Source organism: Mus musculus, chromosome 7 (genome assembly GCF_000001635.26).
Source record: "Mus musculus strain C57BL/6J chromosome 7, GRCm38.p6 C57BL/6J".
NCBI lineage: Eukaryota > Metazoa > Chordata > Mammalia > Rodentia > Muridae > Mus > Mus musculus.
In genome coordinates, this window is record NC_000073.6 from 144,059,612 (window position 1) to 144,081,493 (window position 21,882).

Here is a 21,882-nt window from a genome sequence, read left to right on the forward strand (position 1 = left end):
TAGCCAGGAATGACACATGTCCACAACCCCAGCACTCAGAAAGCTAAGACAGGAGGAGGATTGCAAGTTCACTTCCAGCTTGGGTCACATAGAAAGACCCTGTCTCAGATTTAAAGGTAAGAGAAGGGCTATGGGTGTAGTTCGGTGGTAGAGCCCTTTCAGGTTCTTTCCCCATCACACACACACATACACCCAAAAAAGAGGGAAAAGGTCTATGGGCCTGTGAGTTCCTAAGGATGAACTGGAGCCTTCAAATCTCCACAGATGACCTTCATCCAGGCCCGTGGCTCTGTCCTCAAGGTCTGTGGCCTGTATTTTCTTCTAATTATGAGTCAGTGGACTTGGTGGTAAGCTACTCAGGTCTGGCTCTCTCTCCTTGTTTCATGGTGACTGTTTCTTGAAGATTCTACAAGGGACCAGACCAGGCAGTATGAGCCTCTCAACTTGCCGTGTTCATTAGAACAGGCTAGTGTCCTCAGTGGGAGTTTTCTTCCTGATGGGAGCTGCGGCTCCTTTGTTCCCATCCCTTTTTACATCAGGGTCTTTGGTTCTGAGGTTTGAAGCAGCTGTGATCCTGGAGCAGACCCCAGTTGACACTGACAGTTTTGAAGCAGAGGTGTACATGTGGTGGCCTCTCTTAGCCCCATCTGGAGCTAGAACAGAGGTAGTAATGATGGGCAAGGAGCTGGCTCTTAGAGAAATTCCAAGAGATTCTTCCCTCTCAGCTCCTGCTATGAGGGACCTGGAAGCTCAGAGCATGGACTCCACATGTGATGATTATTCTGTGTTCTCTGAGATGCAGCCAGTGTTCAGTGAAACACACTGATCTAGCTAAGGAGGGATTGACAAAGAAAGCCAAAGAACATGTCTGTCCTCTCTCCTGTCATTGCCCTGTAAGAAACAGGCTGTGGTATCTACAGACCTCTTAATGGAATCCATTGGTCTTAGAATAATCTAGAGATGACTAAAAGTCAAATATAACATAGCTTTATAGAAGGAGTTTGTGGTGGTGCTCACCTTTAATCTCAGCAATTGGGAGGCAGAGGCAGAGGCAGAGGCAGAGGCATATGGAGCTCTGTGAGTTTGAGGCTAGCCTGAACTACAAAGCAAGTTCCAGGATAGTCAAGGCTATACAGTAAAACCCTGTCTGGAGAGGAGGGATGGGATAGGAGGCTTTTAGGTGTCGCAGGGCCCCTAGACTTTGTCCTCCATGGGCACTGAGAGACAGCTGTGTAATTGTGGCTACAACGTAGGCTGTTAGCTGATAAAAATGAGCAAACGCTGGAGAGAAGCAACGGGAATGCTAAGTGGGTCCTGATACAGCACTCCTGGTCAAGGGTGGCTGTTCTGGAGTCATCAGCAAAGGCAGGCCTAGCCAGATGTGGCTGCAGAGCACAGCAGACATATGGGGTTGGAGAGGGACACACCATTCTAGAAACCCTCCCCTACCGTACCCATGGAGGGCTTGGGGTTTTTTAGGGTGCTCGACAGAAATCGTTATTTGTAATTTTGTTGTTTGTTATAGGTGTGTGTGTGTGTGTGTGTGTGTGTAGGGCAGAGGGCAACATTGTGTTTCTCTAGAGCTGTCCATGTTCCCTTTCTTTGAGACAGGGTCTCTCAGTGTCTCACTGGCCTGGTGTTCCCAAGCTAGGCTAGGTAGGCTAGCCGGCTGGTGAGCCCCAGGATTCCATCTGTGTCTGCGTCCCCTGCACCGGGGGTATAAGTGGATGCCCCCATGCCTGGCTTTTTATGTAGGTTCAGGGGATCTGAACTCAATTCCTTAGGCATGCACAGAAAACACTTTAGCAATGGAGCCATCTAACGCCCCAGCCCCACTCTTGTTTCCAGGGCGCTTGCCTCCTCTAGCTCTAACAGACTTTGGTTATTCCTTCCACATTTTGGAAGCTCCAAGCTGGGTTTGGTGACTTTCTGAGTCACCCTCTGAATAGCAGACTCGCTGCACACCAGATACCCTATGGAGAGTCAAACTCAGCTTCCTTCTGAAGGCCAAGGCATGCCACCAGCCTTGGCCTCAGCTCTGCATCTCAGACTCAGCTGCACTGGGGAGCTGTAGCTGAGACAGCAGTCATTCTGGGTTGACTGACAAGCAAGTGACATGGGGATCCTGGTGGGGTGACCTGCCACTTAAAGCCACATGGTCCGTCAACAATAGTAGATGTCCATAGCTGCTGGAAATGTCAATCTCATTAAATAATATGAAGAGAAAACTGAAGACCTGTCCTAGTGGAGGGGTCCTTGGGTTCCTCTCTGCCATGGTGGGACCCCTGGGATGTCAGATGGATGACAGCTCCAAGCCCTGGGAGAGGCAGTCACAGTGACAGCCCTGGGGGACTTAGTCCATCTCTTTCCCACTCTGGGTTCCTGAGCTTTGAGGCTTGCTCAGATGAGAGAAAGGCATCTGATTAATGAACCAGAAACTTGCTGTACCTCCAAAAACTCTGAGAAAGGCTTGGAATAGCACAGTCCCCTGCCTGGATGCTCCTGCAGAGCCACTTTGCTCATCTGGACTCACTTCTAAGACCTGGTCACCACTGGTCCTAGTCTGCTTTCTGTTCACTGTGATAAGCATAGTGACCAAAAGCAGCTGGGGGAGGAAAGGATTTATTGCAGCCTACAGTTGAAGTCTATTGTGAAGGGAAGTCAGGACAGGGATGCCAGGCAGGGACCTTGGTGTGGGAACTGAAGCAGAAGCCATGGAGGAGTGCTGCTTACCGTCTTGCTCCCTGTGGGTTGCTCAGCCTGCCTATGGACCCAGCCCAAGGTGTGGCATCTCCCACAGTGGTGAGGACCCTCCCATATCAATAATTCACCAAGAAAATGTGCCACAGGCTTGCCCAGAGGCCAGTCTGATGGAAACATTTTCTCAATTGAGGTTCCCTCTTCCTAGCCGACTCTAGCTTATGTCAAGTTGACAAAAATCCCAGGCAGCACACCAAACGAAAGGTTCCGGGCAGTAATGCTCCAGAGCTGTCGGTGGGGGTGGGGCTGCTTCTAGCTAAGTTCTTTATCATCCTTGAGAGGCGCTGTTTCCACCCACATATGGCTGTGGTGGGCTCCTGGGGAGCCCGGTCCAGCTCCCACACGGCCCAATTAGGAGCTTTTGTGGACATTCTGTTTCCCCTTACTTGGAGCTCTGTGACTTGGGGAGTGGAGGGGCCTGTCTGATGACTTATGGTCTGTGTCTGTCACACAATGAATCACAGTGCATGATCGATACCCCAGGAATTGCTGTGTCTGGAGGGAGCAGGGTTCTGAGACCTCATAAACATGAGTCTGCAGACAATGAGAGAGATGTGCAAACGAAGGCAGCCTGCCGCCAGTTCATAAATACTCCCCCCTCCAGTGAGTCGGGTGCGTCTGGTTGGTCCTTGGAGTTCTAATAAAGAGGCCTATTGTTAGGCGAGAACTCAGATGTGGTACCTAGTTATTTTGCAATCCTTCTTTATGCACCTGCTCCCATAGGAGCATGGGAAGCTCATGAGCTAGAAGATGAGGTTCATCAAATATGGAAGGTGAACCACGAAAGGCAGCCTGGGAAGAAAATGAACCTGGGATTGGGTCTAGGGTCCATAAAGAACCAGTTCTAGGGTCACAGAAAAATCCCACTGGGCAGCTGGGATGTAGCTCAGAGCCAGACCATACAGAGCCTGTATGCCTGAGGTCTTGGGTTCCAACCCAACAACAACAAACAAGAAACGGATGTGGTGGCATACACTTTGCAATTCCAACACTCAGGGTGGGAGGCAAGAGGATCCGGAGTTCAAGGCCATCCTTAGCTACATAGCAAGTCGGAAACTAGCCTAGGATACATGAGACCATGTTTCAAAATAATTGATTGATTAAGTCTAGCCCCGAGTGTGGACATTCCCCCATGCTCCTGCACCAGTCTCTCTGTCACTAACAGTCAAAACTGGTATACTGTGTTTGTCACAACTGAGGCTCAGGGATTACACTAGGGCCACTCTTGGGGGTGGGGTGGGGGATGTCACAGATTCTGTGGGGTTTGTCAAGCTTGTGACTCCTGTACCCATCATCCAGCATAATCGGGGACCCCATCACTGTCTACACACCCCACGTGCTTGGCTGTCTTCTCCTCTTAGCTACAGTCACCTGTGTCCCTGTTGTCACCTCCTTTCCTACAATGTCATTGTGGGAACTGGGCAGTATGTTGCAGCCATACTTGGCTTCATTCAATCAGTGGCCTGTGCCCAAGTTTCATCTGTGTCTGTTTGTGTCTCTTTAACGACATATTTACTTAATTGTGTGTTGGGAAGAGTATGTGCACTGTGAACATATGTGGAGGTCAGAGGAACGCTGTGGAGTAATTTATCACCGTTCACTTTTATGTGGGGGTCTGGGGATTGAACTCAGATTCTCAGGTTTTCTCTGCAAGCACTTTACCTACTGAGCCATCTCAGTTGGCCCAGATGAATTCTTCAGAGTTCTAAATAACATTCTTCCCTTTCAGTAGGTTTCTTTTTAATTTTTAATAAAATATTTATTGACTTAGAATAGAAAAATGATTCCATGCAATCTTTAACAATTATGAACATAGGTTTTCCTTTCCTCTTTCTTTTAATTTTTACATTTTTTCAGATAGTTCAGGCTGACCTTAGACTCAAATCAATTCTCCTTCCTCAACTTCTCAGAGTGCTCAGAGAAATAGGTCTATGCTACCATACTCAGCTTAGACATATATTTTCAGCTTTCTTGTGCAAACTCCTAGAGCACAAGTGTGGCTGGTAGAATGTGCTTGATTTAAAAAAAAGAAAACTATAATTATTCCAGGTATATGGCTATTTTGCCTGCCTGCATGTCTGTGTATCACATTGTGCAGTGCCAATGGTGGCTAAAAGAGGTCATCAGATCTGGAACAGGAGTTGCAGACAGTTATAAACCTTCACGCGAGTCTTAGAATTTCTACTGCTGTGATAAAACACCATGACCAAAATGCAGGTTTGAGAGGAAAGGGTTTATGTAGCTTACACTTCCACATCACTGGTTATTATCGAAGGAGTTCAGGACAGGAACTCAAGCAGGGCAGGGACCTGGAGACAGGAGCTCACACAGAAGCCATGGAAGAGTGCTTCTTACTGACTTGTTCCCCATGACTTGCTTCATAATAGAAGCCTGGACCACCAGCCCAGGGGCGGCACCATCCACAATGTGCTGGGCCCTCCCATCAATCACTAATTAAGAAAATGCCCTCCAGGCTTGTCTACAGCCTGATCTTACAGAGGTATTTTCTTAATTGAGGCTTCTCCTCTTTAAATGACTAACTCATATCAACAGTTGACATAAAACTGTTCAATACAAAGTGGTTTCTGGGCATTGAACCCAAGCTCTCTAGAAGGGCAGTCAGTGCTCTTAAGTGCTTAGTCACCTTTCTAGCCCCATCGTGCTTTGTTTTGTAAGAGTATGCTGAGCTGTCCTTCAGGACACCCTAGGTGGCTGCACCCAGTCTCATTTGTGTCAGTGATGAGGGAGCAGGGCCCTCTGTCCTCAAGGGTTAAGGGCTCAGTGTTTTGTATTTGGCTGTTCTGAGTGGCTGCAGCGTGACCCCTGTGGGGTGTCGCCTGGAGGTGTGAGTGCATTTCCTAGGGACCTGGGGCACAGCACACAGTGTTCCACCATCTGTCTGTCAGTTCTCTTTGCTGAGGATTTTGTTCAGGTGTCTCATGCACTTGGTGGGGGAGGTTATATAAAGTTTTCTGTGCATATCGAATGCCGGCATCTCCTGCATTTGTATTTGATGTTGGAAATATTTTCTCTAAGCCTGTGAATAACAGAGTGACTTTAACTTTAAAATCTTTATTTATGTGCACATGTGTTAGTATGTATGTGCATGCATGCGTGTGTGTGTGTGTGTGTGTGTGTGTGCGCGAGCGCGCACGCATCTGTGTGTGCCCATAGAGGCCAGTAGAGGGCATCAGATCCCCTAGAGCTGGAGTTATAGGCAGTTGTGTGCTATCTGACTCAGGTGCTAGGAACCAAATTCAAAACTTCTGCAAGAGTAGCCTGTGTCTTAATTGCAGAGTCATCTCTCTGACCCAAAGGTTTTTGTTGTTGTTGTTGTTCATTTGCTAAAGAAACCTTTCTTAGAAAAAGCTTTGCCTTAGGGAGTTTCTGCAGACTGCTCACCCATTGCTACCCTTTGACATCAGTGTGGCATATTTTGCCACCATTGGCCCTCAGATCCACATGCGAGTGTTATAAAACCCATGCAGTATTCTGATTTCCTCAGTTTCTCTAGATGTTTTCTTCCTGTCAGAGGATCTCAGGGCCCTATGGCAATTTTACTTGCCATCTCTCTGTGGGCTGCATGGCTTTCATGGTTGCTTGGACTTGATGACCCTGGCAGCTTTGAGGACTGGCCTGGTATTTATGCAGATGCCCCTCCGTGCACATTTGTCCAGTGCTTTCTTTCTGACTGGACCTAGATCCTGTGAACAGGAGGAAGTGTGGAGCTGGGAGGAAGGCGGCAGAAGTGAAGCAGCTCCTTGGGTGGGGGCTCCTGCTGTCGGCCAAACTGACTGCTGTGACGCTGACCTCCCCTAGCATGGCCCTGACTGCAGCTTTTCTTCCCTGAGAGCCACCCGCTGAGCCTGTCCCATACAGTGTGCTTTGGAAGGGGCTCAGTTGGCACAGCTCACTATTAAGGAGTCTGTCTGTGAGATTGTCCCCCTCTGATGCCACATACTGGTCACCCAGTCTCTGTGTGGGTTATGCTTTATGCAGATGTCCCTGAGGGTTGGGCTTCAGGATCCCTCAGGTCTGAGCTCACATCACACAGAACCTGTGCACATCCCCCGGCAGCCTGCAGCATCTCTAGATTGCTTATAAAACCTGATTCATGGACGCTGTGAAAACCACTCTGACATTGTGTTATTTCCTGGTTATATTTTATTGTTGTTATTTTTCAACCTGTGCATTGCATTAACTTTACCCGGGAAGATGTGAGTGAACTTCTGTTCACTCTGGATAGAGCAGAACAAAGAAACAACAACAAGCCCAGACTAATGACTTAATCAGGCTGAGTGACAGGAACAGTGAGGGGTCAAGAGTTACTTATAGGAGTGCCGGTGACCCTAAAACAGCTGCATCACTGCAAAGCCCCACCCCCAATTTGGATAATGTCCCCCTATCTGCAAAATGGAGCCCTGCTTCATTAACCTTCAGTTTGTATCCTATAGCACCTTGGAAGAGACCACATGTAGCGGAGCAGTTTCATACACCTGGGAGGGAAGGCCGGGTGGGAGCAGCTGGATCTCAGGTCTGGGTCTGATGACCTTCCCTTCCCTCCCCTTGTCCTATGAGAGAGCCTTGGGGCTCTCTTACAGGCATCAGCTGCTCTGGTGAAGATGGGGCCCAGCCAGTATGAGAGAGGAAAGTGTTTCCTGATGCTGGGGTTGGCTCGGCTCACCAGTGAGTGCCTGGTTGACACTGTGGCCTCTGCTGGGAAGCAGTTCCCGAAGGCGCATTTGTTTTGCATCTTGCATTTCACATTTAGGGTGGCTCAGGTCAGCCTGTGTGCCCCACCTCCAGTCCCCACATCTGTGATACACTCATTATTCCTCCCTGTGTTCAAGTTCCCATCCCGGGAACCCTCAGTCTCCTAAGTCAGTGTTTCAAGAACCCTGCTAGAGGTCACCCAGCCCTTCAGAGGAAAACTGATTTTCACTGCCATAGTTGTTGCCTGACATGGGAGGGACTGCCCCGCCAGATGCTTGATTTCTGGGACCCCTTGTCTTGTACATGGAACACACACACACACACACACACACACACACACACACACACCCATATACCACAGACACAGAGCTACCCTCCAGCTGCTGCTCTGAGTCCTTTGCATCCCCTCCTTGCCCTTCCTGGTGTGGTGTGCTCTATCCCTGTAGCCTGGCTGGAGCTCTCAGCTGGCCTGCCAGGGTCCTGCCTCTTTCCCTTCCTCCTGGTGTCTCTTGGAATACACCTGGTTACCTCCCAGCGACAATGCTCCCAGGATATTTCTAGGGTGATGGTGTGCCTATAAGGTAAAGTGACCCAAGTTCAGGTAACAGCCTCTGCTCAGGTGTACTTGCTAAATTCTAACGTGTTTTAAAAACCAAGGAGATTTCAACAAGTGAAAAATGAGGACTTTTTTTTCAAGACACCGTGTTGCACATACCTGTGTGGGGCCAGCTCTCATGTAACCAGAGGCCCACTGTTTTGACTGGACGTGGCCAGCAAGCCCTCAGGATCCACCTGTCTCTGTTGAGGTGACAGACAGGCACACTTGCACTCCGCTTTTATGTGGGTGCTGGGGATCATTGTGCAGCAGGTACTCTACCCACTGAGCTTCCTCCTCTGCCTCAAGATGGAGACTCAAGACCAACAGTGCTCAACCTGTGGGTCGCAACTCCTTTAGGGGGTTGAACAATCCTTTCAGAGGGATCGCATATCAGATCTTTACATGATGATTCATAACAGTAGCAAAATTTCAGTTATGAATTAGCAACAAAATAATTTTCTAGCTGGGGGCTCACCACAACATGAGGAACTGTATTAAAGGGTCACAGCATCAGGAAGATTGAGGACTGCTACTGTGGAGTGTTGTCACTCTGGGTCACAGAAACTTGTAGGTTGTCCTGGTGATCTGTGGTCACTTGAATGTGGCACCTAGGGGACCCCAGTTTTTAATATCTGACAGCCACAAAGAGTCTGCATGCATCACAGAATGGAAAGAGAAAGGGTGCTAACTTTCCAGTGTCCAATAAGAGTTCTCTCCAGTTGTGCCTATGAGGGATGTGTCAAGATGGGGCCCAGGCTTCTGTCCTCAGTGAGTGGGCTGGAACTCTCCAGGACTCATACCACCAAGTCCCACATTGTGGAAACCCTGCTGCTGCTATTTTGATTTACATGTGTGACCCCTTGTGTCTCTGTCATTGTCATGAGGTTGTCTGAATCACCTGACAGTGTGAAAAAAATGGGAAGCGTAGGATCACAGAAAGAGCTGTCCAGTTTCAAGCGCTCTAACAGGGCAGAGTGCACAGTAGGGCTTGGCAGCCCTTTCTGCACTTGTTCTAATGCCTCTTTGTTTGGTCCCCTCAGAGACGCCCCTGACTCTGGCTGCCCAGCTTGATGATTCCATGGAGGTCATCAAAGCTCTCAGAAACGGGGGTGCACATTTGGACTTCCGCTCCAGGGATGGGATGACTGCCCTTCACAAGGCTGCCCGCATGAGGAACCAGGTTGCCCTGAAGGTATGTCCTGAGCCTGCCTTGTGTCAGCAGCAGGGCCCTTTATCTGGTCCCTGAGCTATCGTCATGATGGTCTTCTTTCTAGGGGACCATGAATCTCTTCCCACTGGAGCTCAGAAGGGCAGCTGAGTGTCAGGCTCTCCTGCCCCCTCTGTGCTCTAGCTGCTTCTAGAACTACTCACCTTAAGCTACCTTGATCCTTCTAGTCCACAGAAGGGCTCATGTTTCCAATGCATGAGTTGGTGCTAAACCCTGTCGTGGTCCCATAGAGGAGGCCTCAAATCCAGTAGAAGTACTGACAGCATGGTTGCCCCCTGTATTGCAACTCTGGGAGCCAGACGGCTGTACCCACACCCATCTTCTCCTGAACTTCCATGTGGCATATAGTACACCAGTCTTCCCCGTGGCCATCTTCCCCACCCCCTTTCCCATGCCTGCTATTCCAGGTCCATTCCCCATACATACCTGTCTTTCGCACAGCCATCTCCCCCCACCCACTTTTCCCATGCCTGTCTTCTCAGGCCCATCTTCTTTGTCCTCCCCACACCCTCCTCCCCGCACAGTCCTCCCCATGCCCATCTTTTCCCCACTAACAGGCAGCATTCAGTCTCTTCCTTTCTTCCTTTCTCCCACATCTTTGCTCCTTGCCCTTGTCTGGCAGCACATGCAGCCTTGTCCAGAGAGAAGGTGGCTCCTGATGAGGAGGCCAGGTCCTCTGGCTGCATCTTGATCCAAGATGGAGGTTTTCCTCTCATTCCTGCCATCCTTACCTCCCTCAACTGCACCTTCCTACATGTTCCTGCCCCTTCCCCAGGGCTCACTACCCCTGACTCACTGGGGTCCCGCTGTCCTGTGTGTAAGTTCAAATGTATGGCTCTCTGTAGCTGTCTTCTGGGATACAGGATTCTAGGTGCCAGCAGGGACCTATCAAGGAGCCACAGCTGCCAACTGTCTCCCACCTGGGTTCAGGTGCTGTTCCTGCATCCCCAAATATCACCTGTCACCTTGATTGGCAGTTAGGACTCTCCAGTTTTGTGTGTGTCAGGGGAAGGCAATCAGGTGTCCAGGCATGTCTCCGCCTGTGGGAAAGCAGTCTACATGTGTATTCATTCCGTGTACGAGACCAGTGACAACTTTAAATTCTTCTCCTAGACCCTCCTGGAGCTTGGCGCCTCCCCAGATTACAAGGACAGCTACGGGCTCACACCGCTGTATCACACAGCCATTGTGGGGGGTGACCCTTACTGCTGTGAGCTCCTTCTCCACGAGCATGCCTCCGTGTGCTGCAAGGATGAGAATGGCTGGCACGAGATCCACCAGGTATGGCTCTGCTCGCCATGCCCACTGCTGAGATCCTAGCCCTGCGACACCAGACCCAGCCCAAAGAGCACCTGAGTGCCGGGCCCTGAAAAGTTTACATTAATCATCAGCATATACATGCTGACACATTTATGGCTATTTCCCACTGTGCAGGAGAAATTCAGTGGCCACGTGAGGCTGCTGTGTATCTACAACAACCATTATTTAGAGTAGGGATGGGGCTGAAGGGGTGTATCCCTGTTCATGATATCTAGGCCCTGACATTCTAGGAACATGGCAAAGAAGGTACTAGGACCCAGGATGAAGCCTGATAGTTTTTCACAAGGCCTGAAAATTTCAGACATTATCTTCTAATCATGAGACTGGGAGATATGTCACCTATAACCTCGTAACCATGAAACTGGAGGGTGTGTCACCTATGACCTTGTAACCATAGGGCCAGGAAGTGTGATAACTAGGACCCTGTCAAGAAACGAAATTATCCTGATGGTTCTAGAAAAGCTGTCTCTCATGAGTCAGGTGCAGGAAGAAAGGGTTCAAGTTCAAACTGAGCCCTGTATACCAGCCAAGCAGCTGGGGGAGCCTCTTACCAGGCTGCTGCCTCCCTGTGGACTTCACCCTGGGGGCCTCATCACTGTGAAAAACAACTCTTTAAAACATGATTTCTGATCTCTCTCTGTGCCTCCATATATACATTTCAAAGTCCAGCCATCTCTGAGGACCTTCAGGGGTCCCATTCCAGGACTTCCCAGTGTTACCAAGATTCGAGACGCTCCAATCCCTTCTGTAATACTGTGTGGCATTTATTGCACACATTTACCAAAGCCTGTTCAGCCATCTTCAGGTTACTCTCTTGATTTTCTTTTTTGAGGCTGGGTCTCAATCTGTGGCCTGGGGTATCCTAGAGTCACTTCATAGAACAAGCTAGCTTTGAACTTTAGGGCATCTGCCTGCCTCAGCCTCCAAGGGTTGGGACTACAGGCATGATATACAGTAACCTGAATGATTTAAGTTTTTTGAGAGTGATGGTTCTACCATGTTTAAAGACAAGAAGAAAAAGAAGTCTGTGTGTGTTTAGCACAGATGCAACAATTCCCCAAGTATTTCTTCTCGCCATGGCTGTAGACTCTGTAGGTGACAGATTCACAGATACAGAGCGCAGCCAGCGTACACATTTCTACCCAAGCTGTTCTGGCTCTTTGGAGAACCCTAACGTTTCCAGCCCTGAGAACTGGGGTAGCATCTTGCCCACCTGCTTCCCTCTTTCCTCTCAATCCCTGCTGCTTCCCCTTCCTTCCCTGAACCAAGGTTGTACCCAGCCACCAGGAGAGCCAGTCCTTCCTGTGGTGTGGGGCAGCGTTGAGAGTAGCTTCCCAGTTAGTTGTTCAGCTGTCTCCCTGGTCTGGCCCTCACTCGTGCACGGTACCTGCTTGTTTGTATCTGCAGAGGCCTCATGGGGCTCCTGGCCTGTGGTCCCTCCCCCCACCCCATCTTCCCAGCACTGGCTGGGGACTCCACTGCCCATCTGTTATTCACACAGCCGTGAATGTTGCTGACCGATGGTCAGTGAAACCTGCCACCCTCTCAGTGTTCTGACGCCAGGATGAAGTGGTGGACAGACACCCTGATCCAGGAGGGAAACAAGCTAGATGGGAAACAAACAGATATTTAAAAGATCACAAGTGTGTGTGCACACACATATGTGGGCATTTAGGAAGCAGGTATATGTACTCTGTGTCCCTATATGGTAGTAGTTTCTGGGCTCATATAGTGACAACAGGCACTGGTGTCCTGGAACAGAAAATGGGTGACTGTGGATCTTCTACTCTGCATATTTATAGCTTGTTCACCCATGTCTGTCTGTCTGTCTGTCTCCCTGCCTCACCTCCAGCCTTCTTGCCTGTCCCTTCACCAGGGCAGCCCCTCTTCACAGTCCAGTGACACCACACTTACAGGTCTGGCCCTTTTCATGTAAACCATGTGACCCTGGTTCTTACCTTGGACAGCTCTTGGCTGTGGGACCGTGGCTGTCTCTGATTCCTGGGCTCAACAGAAGCCAAGTTCCGTCAAGGGTCTGGATTGAGAACTTTACCACTTCAGTGTCATCTAGACCTGTCAGTCCCTCAGCCTCTCAGCCTCTCAGCCCACAGACCATGGTTCTATGGAGACCTTGGAAGACTTTACACTGTTGACTCTTGTAGCCAGTCTCTTGCCTTTTCTTGCAGGGTTTGAACTGCCCTCTAGTGGTCAAGTTTCAATCTAGCCTGGGAACCTTGCTTTTTGTCTCTCTTAGCTGCAGGTTGCTGTGTTTACTAAACAGGGTGACCCTGGGCAGACCTGGCAGGAGTAGGAGGCACAGCCAACACCTTCAAGGTTATCCTTCCAGCCACAGTTCACACTTACCCAGCTAAACACTGCTCTACCCACTACCTACATATACCCTCAAAATAACCCCAGCAGAGTGTTTCCTGTTCCTGTTAACAGGTGAATGAACAGGCCCAGAGAGGGTAACTAACTTGGCTTAAGGTCACAGAGTGAGCAGTTGGCTGAATGAAATTGATCCCTACCTTGACTTATCTCATTGCCTTCTCCTTCATCTTACCCGCAGACCTCTCAAGAATAAATCATTCTTAACATAACTGTATTTGCGGAGGAAGAAGTGGCATGGGATGGGTGGGTTTTGTAGGGGTCCACCTAGACTAGTTCTGGCCCTCTTAGAACAGTCCCAGAGCCCCAGATTTCTGGGCTCAGGATTTAAAGTTGGTTCCTCGGTGGGTAGCACCACCATCTGATGTAGCATCCTTCTATGGAGATGTCTGCTTTCTCCTGCTGGCCCGTGGAGTCACCTTCTGGTAGCACACATGGCAAGTGTCTGGCCAGCTCCCTGGGGTTCTCAGAGCTGTCCCTTGTATGTCTGTTCTGAAGCCAGGTTTACATCACAGGACATTTCTGCTGAGGTGTGCACAGGCAGGTATTGCTGCTGGCTATATCTAGAGCTCTTGTTTGAATTCACATCTGCAAACTAATATCTTTTAATGAACACTTATGTTTTTTATTTATATCTGTGTATACTTGTGTGGGCATGAGTTTGTGGGTTCAGGTACCCATGGGAGCCAGAAGAGGGTGTCAGATACCCTGAACCTGGAGTTACAGGAAATTGTAAGCCACCCAGCATGAATGCTGGGAACTGAACTTGGGCCCTTTGGAAGAGCAGGGAGCTTTCTTCAAATTTTGTTTTAATTGTTGGATATTTTTATTTTATGTGTATAAGTGTTATACCTGCATGTATTGCGCCGTATGTGTGCAATGCTCTTGAAGACCAGAAGAGGGCACTGGATTCTCTGGAATTGGAGTTGCAGATAGTTTTGAGCTGCCATGGCAGTCCTGGGAATTGAACCCAGGTCCTCTGGAAGAACAGGAAGCATTCTTAACTGCTGAGTCCCCTTTCCAGCCCTTGAACTCATATCTTTAAAGTTTGTTGTTTAAATACCACTAGTTCTTTTCCTTGTTCCCTAAATAAATACATGTTCAGCATGGACACCTTCGAAAGCACACACACACACACACACACACACACACACACACACAGAGAGAGAGCTCCTTAAAGATAAATGCATTCCCACCACTGTGGGACCTGGGAGTTTTCAGTTCTGTTCCTCCCCCCTGCCCCAGACACACATACAGCTATAGTGCAGCCTGCAGTGTATTGGGTCCAACACAGACAAGCTTCTCAGGGAGAGGAGAGCCACCTGGCTAAGCGGCTAGGTCATGATGGCTCTCATGGACTCGACTTACTCCCATGCTCTATGAGCCCACATCATCAGTGTGGGGTGACCTCCTCATACCACCCATGGAATGATTTTTGTCCAGTATGGGCATACTGAGATGGAAATCCCCTCATACTTCCTAGGTGGCCAGGGCAAGGACAGTGTCTCCTCAGGTATTTCAGAGCTCTTGAAAAGGCTGAATGTAAGAGCACCTGCGATATGCTTTCTACCATGCCTGTGTTCTAGAGCTTAGTTTGTGTTCTCAGCATACACATGACCCTCTCCACAGTCATCACCCTGCCTGTGACCTCACATGTCTGACTTCTGTGTGTCTGTGTCTTGGTAAACTTTATTTGTTTTTATTTTTTTTAGAAGAGGGTTTCTCTGCGTAGCTCTGACAGTCTCAGAACTCGCTCCGTAGACCAGAATGACCTAGAACTCACAGAGATCCTCCTGCCTCTGCCTCCCAAGTGCTGGGACTAAAGGTATACACCATTATCATCTGGTCTTTTTTTAAAAAATAGATTTATTTATTGTATTTTACATGTATGGATATTTTGCCTGCATGTATGTATATGTGTCATGTGCATGTAGTGCCTATGGAGGCCAGAGATGGTGGTAGTGTTAGGTCTCCTGGAACTGGAGTTATAGATGGTTGTGAGCCACCATGTGGATGCTGGGAATCAAACCTAGGTCCTCTGGAAGAACAACAAATGCTCTTAATTGCTGAGGCATCTAGCCCCATTGGCTAGTCTACTTTTGCTCACTCCAGTGATCTCATTCTCACTCACCGCCTTCCTTTTAGACCAAAGAGTCCAAAGAGTGACATTGTAACACCCTGGTTAGAACTCTGCTGGTGTCCAGGAGCTTTTCAGCCCCTTCCTTCTGCAGTATGACTTTGGAGATTTACCACAAGCGCCCAGCAGGTGGCAGTGCAGTGCTCAGAGGAAGGTTCCTTGTTTCCTCATTCATACCACATTTGTGGTTTGGCAAGTGGCAGATAGGCTGCTGGGTACAGCTGGGGTGAACCCAGCACTCTGAGGGCACCTTATTCTAAATACTCACGTCCAGTCCTCCCCAAGGCTGTCTGAGACAATAGATTTGGGTGACCCCCAAGGAAAAAAAATTTTTTTTGAAGGCAGGGAAGTGGGAAGACAGGGTCTGAGTCAGTGTCGTGTCCTGAATTTGGTTTGCTCCCTACCTGTGTCCTGCTTGGAAGCTGTGTCCGGTGGGCTGTGCAGGGGACAGGGACTGGCTTTTCCCTTTGGTAACATTCAGGTTCCTTGCTTTAGAACTGTCTTCAGGGAGTTTGCAAGGTAGGGCATCATACAGCAGATGCCTCCTGGTGGGCTTCACTCCAGAGCCCGCTCATTTTTACCAACTGCCCCAGCAATGTCAGAGGGTACATCCCGAGTCTACCCTGGACCCCTTTTGTGGGCAAGCCTGCTGTGCCCTCTGGTCCTTCTGGCTTCCCAGGGTTTCCTTCGGACTCGGGGACAGTTGTTTTCTAGATTGTCTTTCTGCCTGCGCTCCTCAGCCGTGTCTTGAGGACACACAGGTCTGTATTTGTCTCCAAGCTGCTCCCACTGTGCTCTTGGCCTTGTGTCCTGTCAGGTGGCCTGTGGTGACCACTTGACTTGACTAGGGCGTCCCTGTGAATACTACTTCTTCCCTGTTGCAGTGAGCTAGTGATCCCCAAGGCTGCCAGTGCATGCACGATTTCACCTGCAGCTGTGGCATTGCGATTTCTTGTCTGTATTGATTTTTGCCTTTGCCCAGTAGAGATTCTCCTCCATTTTTGCCTCTAGCTGGGTATCCATCAGACAGAAAAGCTACTTTTGTTTATCTTTTATTTATAGCAAGGAAGACTCATAGGTTTCTCCTTTCTGGCAGATATTATTGGATAACACCTGGTGTTAGCATCTGTCTGGATCTGTGGGTGCCCCTTTGGAATGGATCTGAACATTGTTTTAGTTGTTTTTCTTATTGCTTGACAAAATGCTGGACAGAATCGGTTTAAGGAAAGAATGTTTTATTTGTCTCACGCTTTGAGGGCGCTCATGGTGTCACGGTGGGGAAGGAAGGCATGGTGGCAGGTGTGTGAGGGAGCTGGTCACACTGCAGTCACTGTGACAGAGAGAGACACAAGCACTGGTGCTCAGCCTATTGCTTCGTTTTGTTCAATTCGGGACCCTATCCCATGGGATGGTGCCATCCTCATTTATACCTCAATGAACCTAATGTAGATACTCCCTCACAGGCATGCCCAGAGGGGTGATTCCATGGTGATTGTAAATACCCATAAGTCAATATGAACCATACCAGGCATGTTCCTGTCATTTTTTTTTTCTGACACATGGTTAACTCAGGCTGTTGTGTGATGCTTTTCCTGGGGAAACATGTCACAAAAATATAATCATCCCTGACTGATAGGAACCAATGACAGAATAAAGTAAGGATAACACTGAAGTCCAACTTAGTGAGCCAGTAAGTTTGTTAGCATTCCTTATAGGGGTGTGGGGTGGGATAGTTATAGGAGCAGGGATGACTGTAAGTCCACCCAAACACACTGATGCCTCATGACAGCTAGAACCCTAGAGCTCCCAGCACAGCTTGCAAGCAGCTCGAAAGGTCAGACAGTTACTTCTAGGCAGCTCATCTGGTTTAAGAGCATCTTAGCTTATATGACTTTAGAGAGGCAGGGGCCTGTGCATCTGTTCAGTTTCAGGGACATCCTGAGAATTATGAATTGTCTACTTCCTGACTCTGAATGAACCTCCCTTTAGAACCTCCTCGGTTTTAAGGACTTTCACCTTTAATATGGAATGTCTCAACTCAGGAAATTGCCTCAGCCATGGAATGACCATTTCTTCAAGACCTTACCTCTGTCTAGTGTAGCATGGTGCATGGCTGCTGATAACATGTTTTCCTTAGCTAGAGTTAGAGACACATGCATATGTGTTCTCTCTCTCTTTCTTCTTCTTCTTCTTCTTCTTCTTCTTCTTCTTCTTCTTCTTCTTCTTCTTCCTCCTCCTCCTCCTCCTCCTCCTCCTTCTCCTCCTCCTCCTCCTCCTCCCCCTCTCCTCCCTCCCTCCCTCCCTTCCTCCCTCCCTCCGTCCCTCCCTCCCTCCGTCCCTCCCTCCCATATCTCCAGGACCCCAAGGATGTCACAATCTAATCTATGATGATGTTTAAGTGTCTTACCAAAAATTGAGAAGGTACAGCCAGATATGGAGACTCACACCTGTGATCTCAACATTTAAGAAGCTGAGGCCAGGGGTTGACTTTGAGTTCTAAGTCAGCCTAGGCCACAGAGCTACAGAGTAAAGCCTTGTCTGTCCTATTTAATTTCCTATTGCTCTGACAAAACACCGTGACCATGGCAACTTATGAAAGAAAGTGTTTAATTAGACTTGTAGTTTCAGAGGGTTAGAGTCCAGGATGGCAGAGCAAAGGCACAGCAGCAGGCTCAGCTGAGAGGTCACATCTAGATCTAAAATCAGGTGTCAGAGAGAGGTAGGGGGAGGAAAGAGAGAGACAGAGGGAGACAGAGACACAGAAAGAGACAAAGAGACAGACAAAGAGAGACAGAGAGACACAGACAGAGACAGGCACTGGTGATGTCATGAGTCTTTTGCAAACTCAAAGCTTGCCCTCAGTGGTACACCTCCACCAACAAGGCCACACCTCCAAATCCTTCCCAAATGCTCCCACCAACTAGGGGCCAAGCATGTAAACATACAGGCCTATGGGGAGCACTCTCATTCAAATCACTACATTGTCCCAACATAAAATAACACAAACACACATTTGCACCCCTCTCATACTCTGAACCACCCCTGTCATCTATGACCCTGCACAGTGGACATGCTGTACAAATACTTGTTCTGTTCTTTTGTTTGGGAAACAATGACAAGAAAAAGATGTCTGTGTACCATCACTACAAATATGGTGTTTATCCTGAATATTTCTGATTGATCACTGATGGTCTCATAGCTCAGAGGGACAGCTGTCTCTGCTTCCATCTTTGTTTCTCTGTATATATGTCAAAACTGTACATTCATCCATCCAGGCATGACAGTTCACTCTCTAGCACTTGGAAACCAGAGGCAAGACAGTCACCCCAGGTTGACACCAGCCTAGTCTACATAATGAGTTCCAGGTCATCGGGTGTTACATAGTGAGAATCTAGCTCCAGTTGTCAATCAAAAGAGAATTGTGTTCATGGTAAGACTCCATACCAGGGGTTGGAGAGATGGTTCAGTAGCTAAGAGCCCTGGCTGCTCTTCCAGAGGATCTGGGTTCAATTGCCAGCAACCACATGGTGGCTCACAAATGTCTATAACGCCAGTTATTAATCTCAAAGACAGAAGGAAAGCACTGGCCCAAATTATTGTGGCCAAATTAATTAAAGCAAGTTTTTTTTTTCATTTGTGTACATGGGCTGCCTCCTCCTAAGGCGGGGGTGTAAGCATTGGATGTGAGGAAGCCAAGGCTTTTATAGCTCAGGACTAGAGGGTTTCCAAATGGGGGATTTAGTGGGAAAAATTGGAAGGGTTATAGGAGCAGAACATAAGCATGACACCTAACACCTCCTGACAGGAAGACATAATTGCAATGTGGTCTCAACAACAGGTAATCATAGCAACCATTTGAAAACAAAGATAATGTTGCAAGATGGTTATTGGCTTTTTGAAACAAAGACACCCTAGCTGTTTCTTGGAACAGGCAGTAGAGAACCATTTGTAGTTAAAGTTATAGGCACTGCATAGCCTAATCCTTGAGAAGCAGAGCTTTAATCATAAACAGGAACAAACCTAATTTGTCTTTACTGTAAGATGGCTTTTAAATTTAAAATGGCATCCGGCTGGTTCTTCATTGTCCCAGGAGTTCAAATGCCCTCTGCTGGCCTCATCAGGTATTGCATGCATGTAGTGCATAGACCTACATAAAAACACTCATGCACATAAAATTAATTAATTAATCCCCATACCAAGCCAGCATCACAAGGCCTTGGCTTTTCTTTAAATTGAATCTTAGCTAATTTTTCTTTAAATTGAATTTAGTCTCTTCAGCTTAGAGAAACCACCCTGAGTTCTTCACCTGAGCACCTGTTTGTTAAGCTCTGGCTGCAGATGGTCTGCTCAGCCATCCAGTGTCTGATCCCTGGGCTCTCCCTACCCACACTCCTGCATCTCCACCAGCAGGGATTAAGAAGGGAAGAGGCTAAAGGCCTAATCTATGTGCCTGGCAGATTCTGAGGCTATAGCTATCAATTTTTGTTTCTTCCTCTTCCTCCTCCTCCTCCTCCACCTCCTCTTCTTCTCCTCCTCCTCCTCCTACTTCCTTCTTCCTTCTCCTCCTCCTTCTGCTCTTCTCCTCTTCTCCTTCTCCTCCTTCTTCCTCTTCCTCCTCCCCCATCCCCATCCTCCTCCCCCTCCCTCTTCACCCTTGCCCCTAACTTCCTACAGTCAATGCCCCTGTTTCCTCTCTCAGTGTCCATCACATTTTGACCCTCTCTGAGAAAGTGGTGGCAGACTCCTGGGAATGCAACTTCAACCTTCATGAATTCAAATTATGTGGGGGAGGGGGTAATGAGTCTGGATTAATTGCTCAGTGAGCCTGTAGTAACCAGTCCTCTTAACTGACTAGAGAGCAATTAAATTAAGCTGCTACAAAATGCTGTCTCCACAAAGCCTTCAAGAAGAGCCGATTAGCCAAATTGTATCTTCAGTTTAAGGAGCAGAATTCCCATCTCAAACTGGTTGAAGCAAGCGGAGGGATTAGGCCTTATTTTAATGTCTCTGAAAAGCCCCAGGGGTAGAGTAGCTCAGAGGAGTCCCAGCAGGGTCCTCCATGGGCTTCCCTGGTTCCTTGCTTCTCCCTGTGGTTCTTGTGGCCCTCCCCTCCCCTCCCCTCCTCTCCCCTCCCCTCCCCTCCCCTCCCCTCCCCTCCCCTCCCCTCCCCTCCCCTCCTCTCCCCTCCCCTCCCCTTTCTGTGGTGTGCTAGCCCCAGCAGCTGTAAAGAATGTTACTTTTCCAGAAGTCCTGAGCCATGCTGGCCTTTGCTCCCTGAGTCTGCTGGGCTCCAAGGTCCCTCCCTGAGCCTTGCCTGCAATGATGGAGCTGCCAGCTGCATAGCTGTGACCTGTCCTTCTGCAGGATCAGGTGTACCTGGGCCATCTGAACCAACAGGAACTGGGCAGGCAATCTCAGGAATGAAGCAGGTGCTTAAGTGAAGTGGGGCCAGCAGGCAGGCAGGTAGGAGAGCGGGATCTCCTGGCAGAGCCATCTAGTCAACAATGAGAGAGCATCACCGGGGGCATGGCACGATAAATGGATGTTTCTTGGATGCTTTTAACAGCGATAGTCTACTTCTCCCTCTTTGCAAAGTGACTCTTACTCTCACTGACCCTGCTGAGGTAAAGTGTCCTCTGCACACTGATCAGAGGCATAGTCGTTGACCCAGGACCAATGTCATCATCTAGGAGAGTTTTCTTTCTTTGTCCTTGGTGTGGCAGACCTGCCTCCTCCTGTGAGGTCACTGCCTGGCGGAGGTGCCCAGTCACCTGTGCATGGACCTTCCTGCCCCCTTTGAACTGGGATGGGGTGCTGTGCCTATTTTTAGGGCCCAGTGTCATGTCATCTTTGATGTACTTGTCCTCTTAACTCAAGAGAGGAACACTGCTTCCACTTAATGACAAGGACATCCATAAGCTTGAAAGTGAAGGCCAAGCTAATGGATGGTCTGGGACCCAGTCCAAGTGTGTTGGCTTTCAAACTACCTGGGACATAGGCACTGTGTCAACCCCTAGAAGGACCTGAAAGGAGCAGATCACATAGTGGGGCTGTCCTACCCTGGGTCCCACCTCCTGTGGAAGGTTGGATTTCATTTAATGCAGTGGGAAGCTGGGTTTGCATGTGGAAGGACAAGTGTAGGCCTCTTTGTACACACAGGTATAGGGCTCAGAGCATCTCCATGCCCATACATAACAGCATCCCACCTGGGAGCATGGACCAGTAATACAGAGCTGAGTATCCTGATTGGTATGTCACAGAGTTCAGCACCCATATCAGGGAAAGATCTATTTGTCTTTTGAACAATGTGTCTTTTTGGTTCTGTGTGGAAAGAACCCTGGGGCCCCTTCCAGACCCCTCGTCCAAGATCAGAGTACAGGTTTCCAACTAGTCAGGGGTTCCCTGTTTCCACTCTTAGCCAGTCCTTGGTGTGTGATGTCTGTGGGCCTAAGTCTACAAAGCTAGGTGGGGTGAAGTCTTCTAAGAGCTCTGTCATGCTTTTAAATGAGTGGTAGGATGCTGGGCATAGGCCTGTTGCCTGGGCAACCTTAGGTACCAAGTCTCACTCAACATCTGTGTCTTAGGCCCAGCCAGTAGAGGGTGCTGGGGTTTTATTCAGTCTCTGTGTCTTAGGGCCAGGCAACAGGGGGTGCTGGTGTCTCATGCAGGCTCTGTGTCTCAGATCTAGCCAGCAGGGGGTGCTGGGGTCTCATGAAGTCTCTGTGTCTTAGACCTAGT

The 21,882-nt window shown here is 48.8% G+C and overlaps 1 protein-coding gene across 19 annotated transcripts in view; it reads left to right on the top strand.

Annotated features, from left to right (window-relative positions):
- Positions 1-21,882, top strand: part of Shank2 (SH3 and multiple ankyrin repeat domains 2) — a 447,967-nt gene that overhangs the window by 81,535 nt on the left and 344,550 nt on the right. For all 19 annotated transcript variants that reach the window (XM_006508521.4, XM_006508520.4, XM_030242323.1 and 16 more), the window contains exons 7-8: positions 9,112-9,263; positions 10,413-10,580. In XM_006508521.4, the coding sequence (XP_006508584.1) occupies positions 9,112-9,263; positions 10,413-10,580 (320 nt within the window). The remainder of the gene's footprint in view (positions 1-9,111; positions 9,264-10,412; positions 10,581-21,882) is intronic.